General features: G+C 37.6%; 1 protein-coding gene across 8 annotated transcripts in view; it reads left to right on the forward strand.

The window, feature by feature from the left end:
- LOC136873912 (transcriptional repressor CTCF) overlaps positions 1 to 16,543 on the forward strand; it is a 393,845-nt gene that overhangs the window by 113,732 nt on the left and 263,570 nt on the right. For all 8 annotated transcript variants that reach the window (XM_067147244.2, XM_067147245.2, XM_067147243.2 and 5 more), the window contains one exon: positions 12,353 to 12,474. In XM_067147244.2, the coding sequence (XP_067003345.1) occupies positions 12,353 to 12,474 (122 nt within the window). The remainder of the gene's footprint in view (positions 1 to 12,352; positions 12,475 to 16,543) is intronic.

Here is a 16,543-nt window from a genome sequence, read left to right on the forward strand (position 1 = left end):
TCCATTGAGGACTGAATCACCTTATCCTTGCCATTGATAATACCACATAATATATGGCACAGTGCTGTTAAGTTGAAAAAAAAGAAAGAATTTGGAAAACTAAGGCATAAATAGACAAAATGAGATTTAGTTTGATAAAAATTAGGTTAGCTGGTTGATGTACTAGTACCATCTTTGTGTTGATAAACTTACTCTACAAGAATTTGAACTATAAAACAAAAATCATGAATGATATGAAATTCAGCACATATAACATGATGTTAATATGGAAGAATCTTTAAAAAGTTGAATGCCAATATGGTTTATCGGTAGGTTAATATCATAATGAGTTGAAACCTCTTCGTGAATTTGTCCAGATGTTTTATAACATGATTTTTTTTAAAAGATTTATAATTTTATTGCATATTATCTTGTATACCGTAGTAGCCTCCGTGGCTCAGGTGGCAGTGCAGTGGCCTCTCACCGCTGGGTTCCGTGGTTCTTATCCCAGTCAATCCATGTGACATTTGTGCTGGACAAAGCGGAGGGGAGACAGGTTTTTCTGGGTACTCTGGTTTTTCCTGTTATCTTTCTTTCCAGCAGCACTCTCCACTATCATTTCATTTCATCTCTCATTCATTAATAATTGCCCCAGAGGAGTGCGACAGGCTTCGGCAGCCGGCAAAATTCCTATTCTCACTGCTAGATGGGGGCTTCATTCATTCCATTCCTGACCCAGTCGGATGACTGGAAAGAGGCTGTGGATTTTCATTTTCATTATCCTGTATATTTAACAAATAAAGTATAAAATGATAGCTCAGTGAAAATAGTTCTACTCTGAACAAATTTCATTCATCTGCACTTACATTTAAGGTAAGGTATAGTAAAAATATGTTACAGTAACAGTACTAGAGGCTAAAAATTGTTAAGTGCCTACGTTTATTTCCAATTTTTTTCATTTTTATTCCTTGGACTGTCATTTACATGCAAGCTGTTTCAGAAATTGTATTTTTTCATGTCATGCTGTTTGATATAATGCCAGTCTGCGTCATGGAGCTACGAATTCATTGCATGATGAACAGATATTAGACAGATGACACTGTCAACAAAGAGGGGGTGGCTGGAATATATGAGGAGTATGGTAATAGAGGATACAAGATACAGGATTTCTTTGATCTTTCAAAGGATATTTACTGAGAATGAGATGTTGAATGAAGAATAACATTCTTAACAGTGCAGCTGCAGTTAATTCTTAAGAGTTGAGCTTGGCAACACTGTATTGTTTATTATAGAGGGGAGTATAGTTAGTCTGCTGTTCCATTGTTGCAGCTTGCTAGAAGCATGTTCATAAGGTTTTAACATCTGAGGAAACTGTTGCTCATTCAGAAATTTGATTGCTCAGAGAATTTTCTGAAAAACTTATAAAGATGTGGTCTTTGTTGATGGAGTTAAAGTGATTTCTCTTTCTTTTGTGTGATTGCTTTTTTCTTTGAAGTTCATACAAAATGTTAATCAGGTAGGCCTAAGTGTAAAGCATGCCCATGTGTACAATGGATTTTGTTTACTTGCTGTCTGTTAGTGACTAATTTGATTTATTAGCTAATCTTTTAATAAATGTTAGTGTTATATACAAAATCTCTGGAAGTGAGTTACTTAAATATTATTCTTTTGATGTTGAAAGTGACTTTCACTATTATAGCATATAATACTTAATAGTTGCAATTTTCTTAGATCTGTTTCATTTGAAGGGTACAAAATAAAAACAATATAGATTTTGAAATCCCAAAAGAACCATTTTAAAAGCACTCCAAGTGTAACTTTGTAATCTGTCTAGTATTATGATCTTAACATGTTTCCTTTTCTAGGTTAAGGAATGCTGCAAATATAGGCTATCAGCAGCAACACCGTGTCTTTTTCTTTTTTTTGAATTTTGCAGTAGTAATAATGACTGAAAGAATTACATGTTCTCTTTGCTTCTTTCTTAAGACCAAGTCACTCTTATGAAGTGAAGGAAATCCTGTATGTTTTCCATTGAAACATTTTCCTTTTAGTGATGTTATTTCATTACAGAAACTGTATTGAAATTGATGAAATACGTGCATATTACCTACAATCCTTCTTGTAAGTAAATTTTACGTACTGATTAGATTGGGAATGTGTATTTTTGTTATTGAAAAATTCTATTGTTATCTAAATGAATTTCTGTTGTTATGAGTGTAAAAAGCTCGCAAGCAATCACTATGTTGGATTGACTTACAAATTATTCACTTAACCCTACAATCATAAAGTCCCTCCAGAGTAACACGAATCATAAACTTTCGTCTGTCAGACTACCAAAAGGAAAAGCACTTTAATAACATTAAAAAACCAACATTTTACACAAAATACAGAATGTTATACTTAAAACTACCACACTTAGTGATGACAATACACGTTGGTCAGTTTTTCCTCAATATGCACATTCAATGCACTGTTTTGCCTGATGATCAAGACAAATGTGCCTTTGGCATATCTTACTAAAGAATCGGGTCATTCTTCTTTTCTTTGATGGACAAAATGCACAAATTTTTCTTCCTTCAGCAGTACCTGATATAGGGTCTTCAGGATTCCATCTTTTTCAAGAATTTCAGCGATTGTCCTCTTCAGGCTGCGCCTCAAAGTTGGTGTCTGAAGTCTCTCTTGCAGCTTTGGAGCCATTAGCATTTCGGATATATCCTTTGCAAACTCTCGGCTTGAAAGTGGCTTTTGGCCTTTTTGAACCATCTTATGCACATAAATAATGTATCCATTGACAAGTGATGTATTAATCATACCATAAAAGATACACATTGGCCATCTTCTTGTTTTTCTTGAAGAGGACATCAACGTTGACATTTCATTGAAAGTGTCCACGGCACCTTTAGTCCCATTGTAGTCTTCCGCCATATCTGGTTTCCCACTGGCTGCTATTGTTCCTGCTTCATGGCATGGACATTCTTGTTTGGTTTTCCTTTATAGGATACCATTGTTTTTATACCATCATAACAAAACATAGAGGACCCAAGCTTTCTTCCTTTGACTGTTTTCATCTCTGGCGGTATGTGTGGCTTGTCTTTTCTCATTGTTCCAATGATTGTCAGGTTATGGTCGCAATGCAGCGAATCAGCCAGACGAACTGGGGTGAACCAATTGTCGGTCGTAATATTTCTGTTTGATCCATGTATTGGCCGGGTAATTTCATTTACGAAATACATGGCCAAAGGGAGGTTTGTTGGATTAGTACCTTTACCAAGGTATGGGATCGCATTGAGCATGTACTTCGTTTTAACATCACATAACAAAATGATTTTTATCCCATATTTATTGGCCTTTTTGGGCATATACATGCGAAATGGACAGCGGCCTCGAAATGCGATCAGCTAAATGTACAATATAACTATTTATAATAGTTTATTTAAATCCGCCTTGATCAATACACTCATTAAATGAAAGAAACATTATTTATTAAACCATACATGTTTCGGGAAATCTCAACCATTCCCTTCATCAGTGGTTAGATCAAAGAATAACATAATGACACAATCTTTTGTTTTACAATTTGAAGGAGTATTGTGTCCCAATACATCATGTCAAAGAGTAAAGAGAACTTACGAAATATTATAAAAATGATCAATACATACAATTTTGGTTGAACTGAATGAGAAACACTATACAAATTTATGATCTTCAAGTTTTTCTTCTTTTCTTCTTCTTTTTGTTCCTTAAATGATTATATGCTAGCCTAAACAAAAAGAAGAAGAAAAGAAGAGGTTAGGTTAAAACAAGTCTCTAAAGCATTACAATGGCTTATTAGGTGATCTGTTATGATTTGCTAGTGTGAGCATCATTTTATTTCCTTGGAGAAGTTATATATTATATATATTGGGGAGTTATATAAAATTTATATATTACTAGCAAGATACCCGTGCTTCGCTACGGTATTATACTGAAATTTATAATTGAATGCTTATTGTATTAGATATATAATCCGCCGAAATTCGCGATCTGACTCGTTTTCTGGGAGAATCCACCAAAATTCCCGATCTGACTGGTTTTCTATGATTTTACGGCACGTTTCCTCCCACTTTTAAATCTTCCTTTCCAGCAATCGATTTCGTACTTCCCGGGCTAGGCTCAGGTATTCCTCCCGGTCAGTTGGGTCCGTAAATCTTTGCCATCTTTTCCTATAATATTTTTAATATGGATAAAATCCTTCAGGAGATCCGGCGTGGTGTCATATTGGGTACCTTGGCGGCACTGAACCCGCGGCCGGACTGCATTCTTAGTCATTACCCGTCCAGGAGCCGTTTCCAGCGCGGTCCGCACATTTGACGACGGTCCGGAATATTATTATTATTATTATTATTATTATTATTATTATTATTATTATTATTATTATTATTATTATTATTACTATTATGTGTTGCTGGAATGGCTGATGACAGGGAAAATCGGAGTATCCGGAGAAAAACCTGTCCCACCCCCGTTTTGTCCAGCACGAATGCCACATGGAGTGACGTGGATTTGAACCACGGAACCCAGCTGTGAGAGGCCGGCGCGCTGCCGCCTGAGCAACGGAAGATCCTTATAAGTACATTAATACGTGCTTCTTTATTTTTAAAAGAACAAAAAATACGTGTTCCTTAATTGTTAGAGGAGATTCTAACTACCAATTTTTACATCTGTAAATTTTAAAATTTTAAGATGTAGACACACTCATTTTAAAAAATTAACCCCCCAATATTTGGATTTTCCAAAAACGAAAAAATACGTGTTTCTTTACTTTTAAAGTAGATCCAAAATACCAATTTTCAGGTCTGTAATATCTTCAGGTTCTGAAATATAAGTAGCCTCATGAAAGGCATTCAACCCATTATTCACCCTTTTACACCCTTCCTATTGGGATTTTCCGAAAACAAAAGAATACATGTTTCTTTATTTTTAAAGGAGATTCTAAATACCAATTTTTACATCTATAAACTTTAAAAGTTTGGAGATATAGAGTCACTCATTTTAAAAATTCACCCCCTTTTCACCCTCCCATTAATTGTATTTTACAAAAACAAAAAAAATACGTGCTTCTTTATTTTTAAAGAGATCAAAAGTACCAATTTTCAGGTCTGTAATATCTTCAGTTTCAGAGATATAAGTACCCGGTATCTTGATTAAAGGCATTCAACCCATTTTCCCCCATTTTCACCCTTTTTCACCCCTCCTATTGGGATTGTCTGAAAACAAAAAAATACGTGTTTCCTTATTTTTAAAGAAGATTCTAAATACCAATTTTCACATCTGTAAACTTTTCAAGTTTTGAGATATAGACACACTCATTTTAAAATTTCACCCCCCTTTTCACCCCCTTAGCGACGGAATATCCAAAAATCCTCTCTTAGCGAGCACCTACATTATAATATGAATATATCCTCAAAATTTCATTTCTTTATGTCCAGTAGTTTTGGCTCGGCGATGGTGAATCAGTCAGTCAGTCAGTCAGTCAGTCAGGACAAGCTACTTTATATATATAGATTTCAATATAAATTAAAAAGGGATGTTATTTTCTTTTTGTTCAGACTTGTTTCACTAGAGAAATTATATAAAACATGGGAGGGAACTTGCTTTAATCAATCAATCAATCAATCAATCAGTCAATCAATACTGATCTGCATTTAGGGCAGTCACCCAGGTGGCAGATTCCCTATTTGTTGTTTCCTACCCTTTTCTTAAATGATTTCAAAGATATTGGAAATTTATTGAAAATCCCCCTTGGTAAGTTATTCCAATCCCTAACTCCCCTTCCTATAAACGAATATTTGCCCCAATTTGTACTCTTGCATTCCAACTTTATCTTCATATTGTGATCTTTCCTACTTTTAAACGCACCACTCAAACTTTTTTGTCTACTAATGTCATTCCATGCTATCCCTCCGCTGACAGCTCGGAACACATAGTCGAGCAGCTCGTCTTCTTTCTCCCAGTTCTTCCCAGCCCAAACTTTGCAACATTTTTGTAACACTACACTTTTGTTGGAAATCGCTCAGAACAAATCGAGCTGTTTTACTTTGGATTTTTTCCAGTTCTGAATCAAGTAATCCTGGGGAGGGTCCTGTACACTGGAACCATATTCTAGCTGGGGTGTTACCAGAGACTTATATCCCCTCTCCTTAATATCCTTACTACAACCCCTAAACACCCTCATAACCATGTGCAGAGATCTGTACCCATTATTTACAACCCCATTTATGTGATTACCCCAATGAAGATCTTTCCTTATTTCAATACCTAGATACAATGATCCCCAAAAGGAACTTTCTCCCCATCACTGCAGTAATTAAAACTGAGAGGACTTTCCTATTTGTGAAACTCACAACCTGACTTTATTGTGTCACTGCTTTCGAATATGTTCTGCATAAAAAACAGGCACAACAGAAATTGTCTCAAATTCAAAGAAGTTTCGCATTACGCATCATGCACGTTTACTATACAATATCGACTGACGCTGCACATGGCAAAATGGAAGACAATACTGATGACGATGAAGGAGAAGAAGAAAATTGGCAACAAATGTTGGAGATCTGAATTTATCAATTATCATTTGGGAAGGTAATGCGATCGACAGGAAGCATGACCAACAAATGGCAAATAAGCTAATGGGGGAAGGACAGCTGATTCAGAAAGTGATGGAACCAACTAGAGGGAAAAATATCCTGGACGTGGTGCTGGTAAAACCAGATGAGCTCTATAGAGAAACCGATGTAATAGATGGGGATCATTTTAAGTATCTAGGTGTTGAAATAAGGAAAGATCTTCATTGGGGTAATCACACAAATGGGGTTGTAAATAAAGAGTACAGATCTCTGCACATGGTTATGAGGGTGTTTAGGGGTTGCAGTAAGGATGTAAAGGAGAGGGCATATAAGTCTCTGGTAACACCCCAGCTAGAATATGGTTCCAGTGTACAGGACCCTCCCCAGTAGGCTTTGCAATTGTAGATAGATTTCATCCATTGTGTCACTTTATGTACTGCATCTTCTGTAGATTTTGATGGCATAAACCCAAATTGATTCTCATGTAAACTGTTCTTTATCACGAAGTTAAACATCACTCTTATTAATGATAAGATTCGCTAAGACTTTTCCTATTATAGGGAGTAAGCTTTTTGGGCATAAACAATTGTTTGTATATTTATTTTGCTTTCCGAGTTTAGGGATCACTGCCTCTTTCCAACAGTCTGGAAAAACACAGAGTTCTAAACATTTATTGAACAGTTTCAAGAACAAATCAGGACAGGCACTATGAATATGCTTCACAATATTTGCAGATATGGCATCAATTCCTGGGGCTCTCTTATCAACTAACTTCAAGATCACACGATTAACTTCTTTCATGCTAAATGTTTTTCATCTTGTGTTTCTGGTAGAAGCATGGTTTCCTTTCGAAGGGCAGTCTGCCTTTCATTATCAGCTTCGTCTCTAGGAAAAAATGTCTCTACTAGAGTATTTGCAGTTTCTAATGGTGGTGTTGTGAATCCAATGCCAGTGTCAATAGTATGCAGAGTAGTGTTGAGGTTACCTGGTTTTTGGCATACTTTATAAATTTTCCCCCATGGTTTTCTGGTTGATTCCGAGGAGCAGAACTATTTCCAGCTATTTAATTTAGTTTGTATAATTGTCTTTCTGTTTAGTTCTCTGATATGCTTATACGAGGCTTCATATGTGAGGGTTGTATCACGTGTATATTTTTGCATCCTCTCTGAGCTGCTAAAGATCAATTTCGGAGTGCTGTAAGTTGAGCTGTCCACCAGTAGTTCCTTGGGTGGTTGTGTGATTGTTTAGGAAGGTTGGAGTTGTACAGATTTACAATATGTTGTGTGACATCATGTGTAAAGTTGTTTAACTCTTGTGCAGTTGAGATAGCCTCCAATTTCTCAATTGAATTTTGGAGAACTCATTTGGCAGATAGTTCAAAATGGCGCCACTTCACGTTTTGAGTTTTGTATTTACATGTATGATAACTGTTTGTAGAAATTTATTATTGGTATTAAATGAAGAGCATGGTATTTAAAATTGTACTGTTCTATTATTAATTCATCATTGTTAAGGTCATTATTATACAGTATATATGTCAGTTAACTGCATTGTCCGGATTTTTATGTCACTGACCTTTAACATCTGCAGCTGAGCCCCGTGTAAAAAGCCAAACAAATGGTTTATATTTTGTATTACATGAAACCTATTCTTAAGTTCATTAAGGATATGGTCTATTATTTCTACGATAGTGTTGTGGAATCTTTTTTTCAGCCGTCCAATCCCAGCTTTCATCTTCACAATCTTTGTTGGCCATCCTCTTCTTTTTCCCTTCCCGCACCTCTTTGAATCGACGATCCAGATTGAGTCTTTTAGCTATGGTCTTAGCTTCCGAGATTATATCGGTGTTCGTTCGAGATTCCCAAAATTGCTTGAGAAGTTGGTTGATATCGGTAAATGGTGATATATTCTGTTTCGTAAAATTTTGTTTACGATATCAATTCGTGTTAGCTGCTTGAGCCAAAACAAGAAGCTTTAATAAATTCAAAAGTACTGGCATTTTTCAAAAGGTTTATAGCTTCTGTTTTAGTATGAGGGGCGGATGTCATACTAGATATAAGGTTATTTAAAGCCTTTATTATCTTTTTGAGATGTCTGTACACAAATGTTACAGCTTCCCTCTTTCTTGACCATGCTCTGTAGCATGGCACTACTGCAGCATAATCTCTTATCTGTAATCAATCAATCACTCAATTACTACTGATCTGCATTTAGGGCAGTCGCCCACGTGGCAGATTCCCTATCTCTTGTTTTCCTAGCCTTTTCTTAAATGATTGCAAAGAAATTGGAAATTTATTGAACATCTCCCTTGGTAAGTTATTCCAATCCCTAACTCCCCTTCCTATAAACAAATATTTGCCCCAATTTGTCCTCTTGAATTCCAATTTTATCTTCATATTGTGATCTTTCCTACTTTTAAAGACACCATCCAAACTTATTCGTCTACTGATGTTCTCCCACGCCATCTCTCCACTGACAGCTCGGAACATACCACTTAGTCGAGCAGCTCGTCTCCTTTCTCCCAAGTCTTCCCAGCCCAAACTTTGCAACATTTTTGTAACGCTACTCTTTTGTCGGAAATCGCCCAGAACAAATCGAGCTGCTTTTCTTTGGATTTTTTCCAGTTCCTGAATCAAGTAATCCTGTTAGTAGACGATACAAAGAATGAATGGAGAGGGTTCAGTATTCCAGAATATGTTTCTGCTTTGTGCGATACTCTTGCAGCGTTTACTCTAACCAAATTTAATGAATGTGCAGTGCATGGCACCTTTGCACTTTCCAGACATGTTCGCACCATTGTCGTTAGATTGGCCTCAACAATTTTTAAACTCCAACTCATCCCTTTCAATTTTCTCCAATAATACCTCAGAATCACAGAGCTTATACAGGACATGTGGTTGTGATGAGTGTTTTTCAAATATTGACTTGTCTGGCACTGAATTTCATGCTTGCTTCATAAATTTTTTTCTATATTTATGTCTTTCCTCAACTTTGACTGGTGATAAATAAAGAAATGGCGTATGACCTCCGGAGTGGCCTGGTGCGAGTTGTTTCCTTGTAGACGACCTATTAGGCGACCTGCATGTCTGTGAAGATGAGAGCCCTACCTAGGATAATTTCTAATGCTGAATACACCACACATATCCAGTCCCCGAGCCATTGAAATTGACCGGTTAAGGTTAAAATCCCCAACCCGGCCGGGAATCGAACCCGGGACCCTCTGAACTGAAGGCCAGTATGCTGACCATTCAGCCAACGAGTCAGACTTGACTGATGATGGTCTCTAGTAAGACCGAAACTAGTTTCAACAAATATATGTAACTTCTTTTTTTAAGGTTATAACAAATAGTATTGAATAGGTGGAAATATTTAGCTTTTGCTTTACACTGTATGTCGGTATATGCTGTGAAAGAAAAGTCTGTGTTTATAAAATCAGTCTTTTGACAATTTTCCTCCCTCATATGAAATTAATTTAATTTTGTTCCGTATTGATGATTTATCACTATTAACAAGGATGAGAAGATCCACCTATTCAATACTGTCTATAATATGTTAATATTATTTATTACATCGAGACTAGTGTCAATGAATTCAATTATTTGGGATAAAATTTATCTTACCAAGGGGAAAATGATATCTCTGCAAAAATAACGAAGTTTGCCAGAACAACAGGAATTATAAATCACATTATGAAGACATATCTTGTCCAAAAACTCACTCATTTATGTCTTTATAACACTTTAGCAAGACCAGTCTTTTGCTACAGCAGTGAGGCATGGACAGTGAGAACTCAAGACTTTCCAGAATTAGAGCACGTGAAATGACGTTCATGCGCAGAACAGCAGGCTATACAAAATGGGATCGTAAAACAAAATGAAGATGTGCTTAAGGGACTTAATGTGAAACCAGTAATCAATTACATCTATGATTACCAAGAAAACTGGAAACGTTATGTTCAAAGGATGGAATCTGGAAGACTACCAAAGGAGATCTTACGCTACCAACCAAGAGGACACAGATCTATAGGACGTCCAATGAAGCGATGGAAAGAAAATGCAAGACCGTAACGGGCCACATGGCCCAATACTTCAAATGATGATGATGATGATGATTACATTGGGACTAGTTTTGACCCTTGTATTGGGTCATTTTCAGCCTTAAATTATTAACCTGCCAGTGGTCGCTCGTTGAGCAAAATGCTCACAGTGTGATACGACGTGTTTGCATAATAAATACCAACCGATTTCAAGCGTAAATATATTAACACATTAAATGAACATAAGAATGGATCTGAAATGTTCATAAAGAACATTAAAAATTACAAATAAAGTTACAAATAATAAATCTCAGATGGTTATAACTGTATCTGGGATAAACAAGTCCCAACTTTATAAAATGGTGTGTGCGTGTTTCGCAGTGCCCGTTACACAAGGGGAATGAGTCACTATATTTTTGCACAAGTACGTGAGCGTGGATTTCTTCTTGGTGGGCATCTGCCCCACTTTGTCACCTTATTATTCCCTATATAAACATTGTCACTAAACATAAAATTCTCATTTACCTCCAACATATGTGGTTCGCCAGCTCTCCAGGTTCGGTTCCATCAACACGTTCTTCTGTCTCGGAATGTTCACTATCCGTCTTCATCAAACCAGGCTAAAATGTCACTACTTGAAGCCATCGTCACACACTCATTATACAACACATTAATACAATAAGTTGCAAAGAACTGTTTCAACTATGAAACAGCATACAACAATAGCGAAACTATAACACACGCAGAAATTAGCGCCAACGTGACTGGTCGCGCGCGAAGCCAATTGCTCACGGTTGACGGTCGCTGATAATTCCTCCCTCCCTGTCCCTTCTGAAGGTCACAGATGTGCGTTTCAGTGCATCCGACCTTCTCTAAAACTGCAGTGCATAGGTACAACAGGGCTCAAGTTCAAAACTACATGCTGTGTAAAAGTGCAGATGATTTTTAATGACTGTGAGCATTTTGCTTATATAGTGACCACTGGCGGGTTAATGGAAAAGAGCATTACATGTAATTTACAAACACCTAATATAACACTATTGGCATGTCTTGAAACATTGCTAGAATATGTTGTGGTTAATGGGTTAAGGGACTTAATGCTCATGTTTCCACCTTTAGTCACACTTGTATAGTACGCGAACCTTTTCTTGAGCCCTGAGCTCCATAGTGCTCACCCTTTCATAACTTGCTAATCACTTCTACCACATAACAGGGAAATTAAACTTAACCAGACTCATTTTTTCCGATACTTAACCATAGTGATGATTGATACAACCATGGAACAAGCACTGAAGCTACAGAAGGCTGTGAACTTGTGTATTAGGTTTATGTTCTCAGTAAAATTTTCAGTGCACATCTCTCTTTATAATAAAATACTCTCCTGGTTAAGCCATGAAGGGACACATACAGTAGTTTATCATAACATGAACAGGCGCATGGCATACTTTGTACCAACAGTGATGGTGGTGGTGATGATTATTGTTAAAAGGAAGTACAACTAGGACTTCCACTTTTATGTGAAATCGAACCACAGAGACATGACTTTTCATTTTGAGAATCCTTCATGCATTGGAAAATACTCAAACTGTAGCCACCTTGGTTAGAAGCCAGTGACTATGCTACTGGCTCACTTTCTGAATTGTTAATGCTGTGAAGTACAATAGAAATTTGTTGCAGAAAGGTTTTGGTTCCTACCCACATGAAACCTCATTTTATGAAAATTGTTCTCTTGTAGGTATTGCAGATCCCTCTTCTGAGGTATTGGATGGTGCTTCCGAAGCAACTTATGTGGCAATGCAGCCACAAGATGGTCATCAGGTTGAAGAAGGAATAGCAGCAATAGATCATTCGGACGAGGTGAGTAGGCGGCAGTGGCTGATATATTCTTGTGGTATTACGACTTTGAACCACCACTACCATCATGTTAAAGCAGTGTTTTTTTAATCTGAATGTTAGTTGTTTACAGAGGTAGTGTGTCCGCCTCCGGCTTCCAAGCAAGATAGCAGGTTCAAACTTGGCAGAGATAGTCAGATTTTTGAAGGTCAGAAAGAAGTCCATTCAACATTCCATGTTGTACGATGTTGGCATGTAAAAAATCTCTGGTGACAATGTTTGGTGTTTACCCAAAAAAATTCATTGAAACTCCACCATAGACTCCCAAGAGATATTTGGTTTACGTTGCCATCAAGTAGGCCTAGAGTAAAATGGAATGTTGAAATTGACGAGCAGACAGCCAGATGGCGTCATATTAAAATGTCTGCATATGGTAGCTGAGGCCATAATATTATTATTGTTGTTATTATTGTTGTTGTTGTTACCGTGTTTTTGTGGATCACAGAAGTGAAAGAAGGTGCGGGCATGATAGGGTCTATCTACTAAGCCACAAAATTAATTCAAACTTTAAAATTAGGCTGGTTTTTCTTTCAGAAGCTAAATTTTAACAAAACCAGTCACTCAGCGACGGTACAAGATTTCAGGTACAAAACTAGCTCGTTAGCTTAGATACAAGATAGGAGAAATCAGAAACTTCAACAAAATTGCCAATTAACAATACGAGTTTAACACTTCCAATCTTCCAAACGTTACTTAAGCACTGTGGCTCCGTCCACTCAATAGTCAAGGAGAGAGGCCTCCCAATTTCATTTACAGAGTTTACTAACACCTCTACAAGAATAGAAAGAGCATCTCTGCTCTATGAATTTGTCTAGGAGACTGCGCTCCGAACCATATGCCTTACTGCCTTCTCAAGGCAACCTACAACTTTAACATTTACAACCAGAGCATCTTTGCTCACTAAAATTTACACTTTCCAAACATAATTCAATGTCTTAAACACTCAACAGTCTAACCACTTAACATAAATGATTGAATTTTACAGGAGTATTGAATACTCATTCTACCGGTCCTTTGTGGGAGGAAAAAAAAACAAAACAAAAAAAACCCAGGTTAAAGTTACTGGCCCAAAAATCAAAATGATGCTGAGGCGGACACTTGCACTCCTTGAAACTTACACTTAGAAGCTTAAAATTGCCCGATGTTACAGAGGCTAATCCTATACGACTGAGACAACTAGGTGGAGAAGTTACAGATTGAAAACGGTTACAAAATCATAGTCACCCCGACGTCAGGTTGATAGGGAACTCGAGAGGGTGTCACATTCTATATTCCCGAATTTAAGCTAAGTGCTTTTCGGCTTGTTTGAAATTTACAATAGAAATTTACATTTTAGAAGTTTGGAAATTAAAGGTTACATTATTGAAGATAGGAAACCTTCCTCTCAAGCTAGCTTTCAGAGGCTATCACATAGTTATTAAATAGCTGCCATTACCTTAATCTGCTATAAAGCTCGATGAAGGGCGAGACGCCCCCGCCTCCTCTATTAGCACACACTCGGTAAACTGGACGATCAATAAGACAAGGTAGCTCGAAAAGGTACCAGGTTTTATACCCGAGAGGAAGGTTCTAGAGAGCTCTGGGCTAAGGCCCGACACACCCCGAATTTTTATTGGATAATCAAATAGGTTTGCTCAAAATGTTAGAAAGGGAAGGGCAGAGTCTGGGGTAGGGCTGTTTATCAGGAATACCATTGCACGCAACATAAATTCTGTTAGGCACGTAAATGAGCGAATGATGTGGGTAGATTTGGCAGTTGAAGGAATTAGGACTAGAATTGTGTCTGTGTATTCACCATGTGAGGGTGCAGATGAGGATGAAGTTGACAAGTTTTATGAAGCATTGAGTGACATCATGGTCAGGGTCGACAACAAGGATAGGATAGTGCTGATGGCTATTTTAATGCGAGAGTTGGAAATAGAACTGAAGGATACGAAAGGGTGATTGCAGAGATGCCAACTATTACGATTTAATCGTAATAATTACGAATTACCCATCATAATTACGCCTTTACGAATCACACACTACAAATTACGATTTTTTGTTGATTTTTAAATCTAAGTGTTTGAAGTGTTCAAAAGAATACACAAGGTGGCTTGAATTCTGAGAATATTATTTTCGGATTTCTCAGTATTAATTTATACCCCTTTCCTGTCCCTCATTTATGAATATTTCGAGTTTTCACGCGCCGAACGCAGTGTGTGCTTCCAGTTCCGGAAATATAGGCACCTGTGGAGTGGTATATCTTGCGGAGTTGTTGTCTTTGTTCGTCACATAATCAGACTTCCATGCAAGTATGCGAGTTCTTTTGTCTTTGTTTTGGCGGTAAAGTGGTGACAAACTCTGTTTAATTGTGAATACTGTGTGCTGCGTGACTGTTGAAGATGTATTTATTGCGATTTTGGTTGCCAAATTTACATATATTGCTCTTCTAGGATATATGCCAATCGTGTGTTACGAAATGCGAAATAATGAAATAATGAAGCGATTTCTTGTGCAGGAAAATACGTGTGATTACGTTACCACGATTAGTGACGTTAGTAATAAATATAGTTGAAAAGGGAGGTATACTCGGAAGAATGGCCTTGTTTAATGTATTCCTCAAAATCTCATTCATACGTGTTTTGTAGTGTGTGTAGCCGCGATGTTTCGGGTGCGCATGATGAAGAACAAGACTGAATTTCGTGCTAATATGAACTCCGAACTGTTCAGTGCTCTGTTAGTGCAGAGGATGCACATGATATGAAAAGAAAAAGCATGTCACCAGCGTACGTTTACCAAACAGAAACTGCAAGCTTTAAATTAAATGATACGTAAGTTAGTAAGATTAAGGGAGAGAAAAAAAAAAAAAAAAAAAAATCTGCGACCCAACCCCCCGCCCTAACGGCTGCATTACGAATTACCTCTCTTGAAAGTTGGCATCTCTGTGATTGGTAAATGTGGGGAAGATATGGAAGCTAATAGGAATGGGAAGCATTTACTGGACTTCTGTGCTAGTGTGGGTTTAGCAGTTACGAATACATTCTTCAAGCATAAAGCTATTCACCGCTACACACGGGAGGCTAGGGGTACCAGATCCGTAATAGACTATATCGTAACCGGCATCGAATTCAGGAAATCTGTTAGGAATGTAAGAGTTCTCCGGCGATTTTTCGATGGTACAGACCACTATCTGATCTATAGTGAATTGAGTATCTCTAGGCCTAGGATAGAGAAAGTGAAATCTGTCTGCAAACGAATACGGGTAGAAAATCTCCAGAGACCGAGCTCGATAGCTGCAGTCGCTTGAGTGCGGCCAGTGTCCAGTACTTGGGAGATAATGGTTTGGAACCCCACTGTCGGCAGCCCTGAAGATGGTTTTCCGTGGTTTCCCATTTTCAAACCAGGCTGTACCTTAATTAAGGCCACGGCTGCTTCCTTCCCACTCCTAGCCTCTTCCTGTCCCATCGTCGCCATAAGACCTATCTGTGTCAGTGCGACGTAAGGCAACTTGCAAAAAAAAAAAAAAAAACTCCAGGATGAGGAAATTAGACAGAAGTACATGGATATGATTAGTGAGGAGTTTCGAACAGTAGACAGTAAGCAGGTTCAGGATATAGAAAGAGAATGGGTGGCATACAGGGATGCTGTGGTAGAAACAGCAAGGGAATGCCTAGGAACAGCTGTGTGTAAAGATGGGAAAAAAAGGCAAACATCTTGGTGGAATGATGAAGTGAGAGCAGCTTGTAAACTTAAAAAGAAGGCTTATCAGAAATGGCTCCAAACAAGGGCCGAGGCAGACAGGGATTTGTATGTAGGTGAAAGAAACAGAGCGAAACAAGTAGTTGTTGAATCCAAAAAGAAGTCATGGGAAGATTTTGGTAATAACCTGGAAAGGCTATGTCAAGCAGCAGGAAAAGCTTTCTGGACAGTTATAAAGAATCTTACGAAGGGAGGGAAAAAGGAAATGAACAGCGTTTTGAGTAATTCAGGTGAACTCATAATAGATCCCAGGGAATCACTGGAGAGGTGGAGGGAATATTTTGAACTTGCC

Source organism: Anabrus simplex, chromosome 5, assembly GCF_040414725.1.
Source record: "Anabrus simplex isolate iqAnaSimp1 chromosome 5, ASM4041472v1, whole genome shotgun sequence".
NCBI classification, from domain to species: domain Eukaryota; kingdom Metazoa; phylum Arthropoda; class Insecta; order Orthoptera; family Tettigoniidae; genus Anabrus; species Anabrus simplex.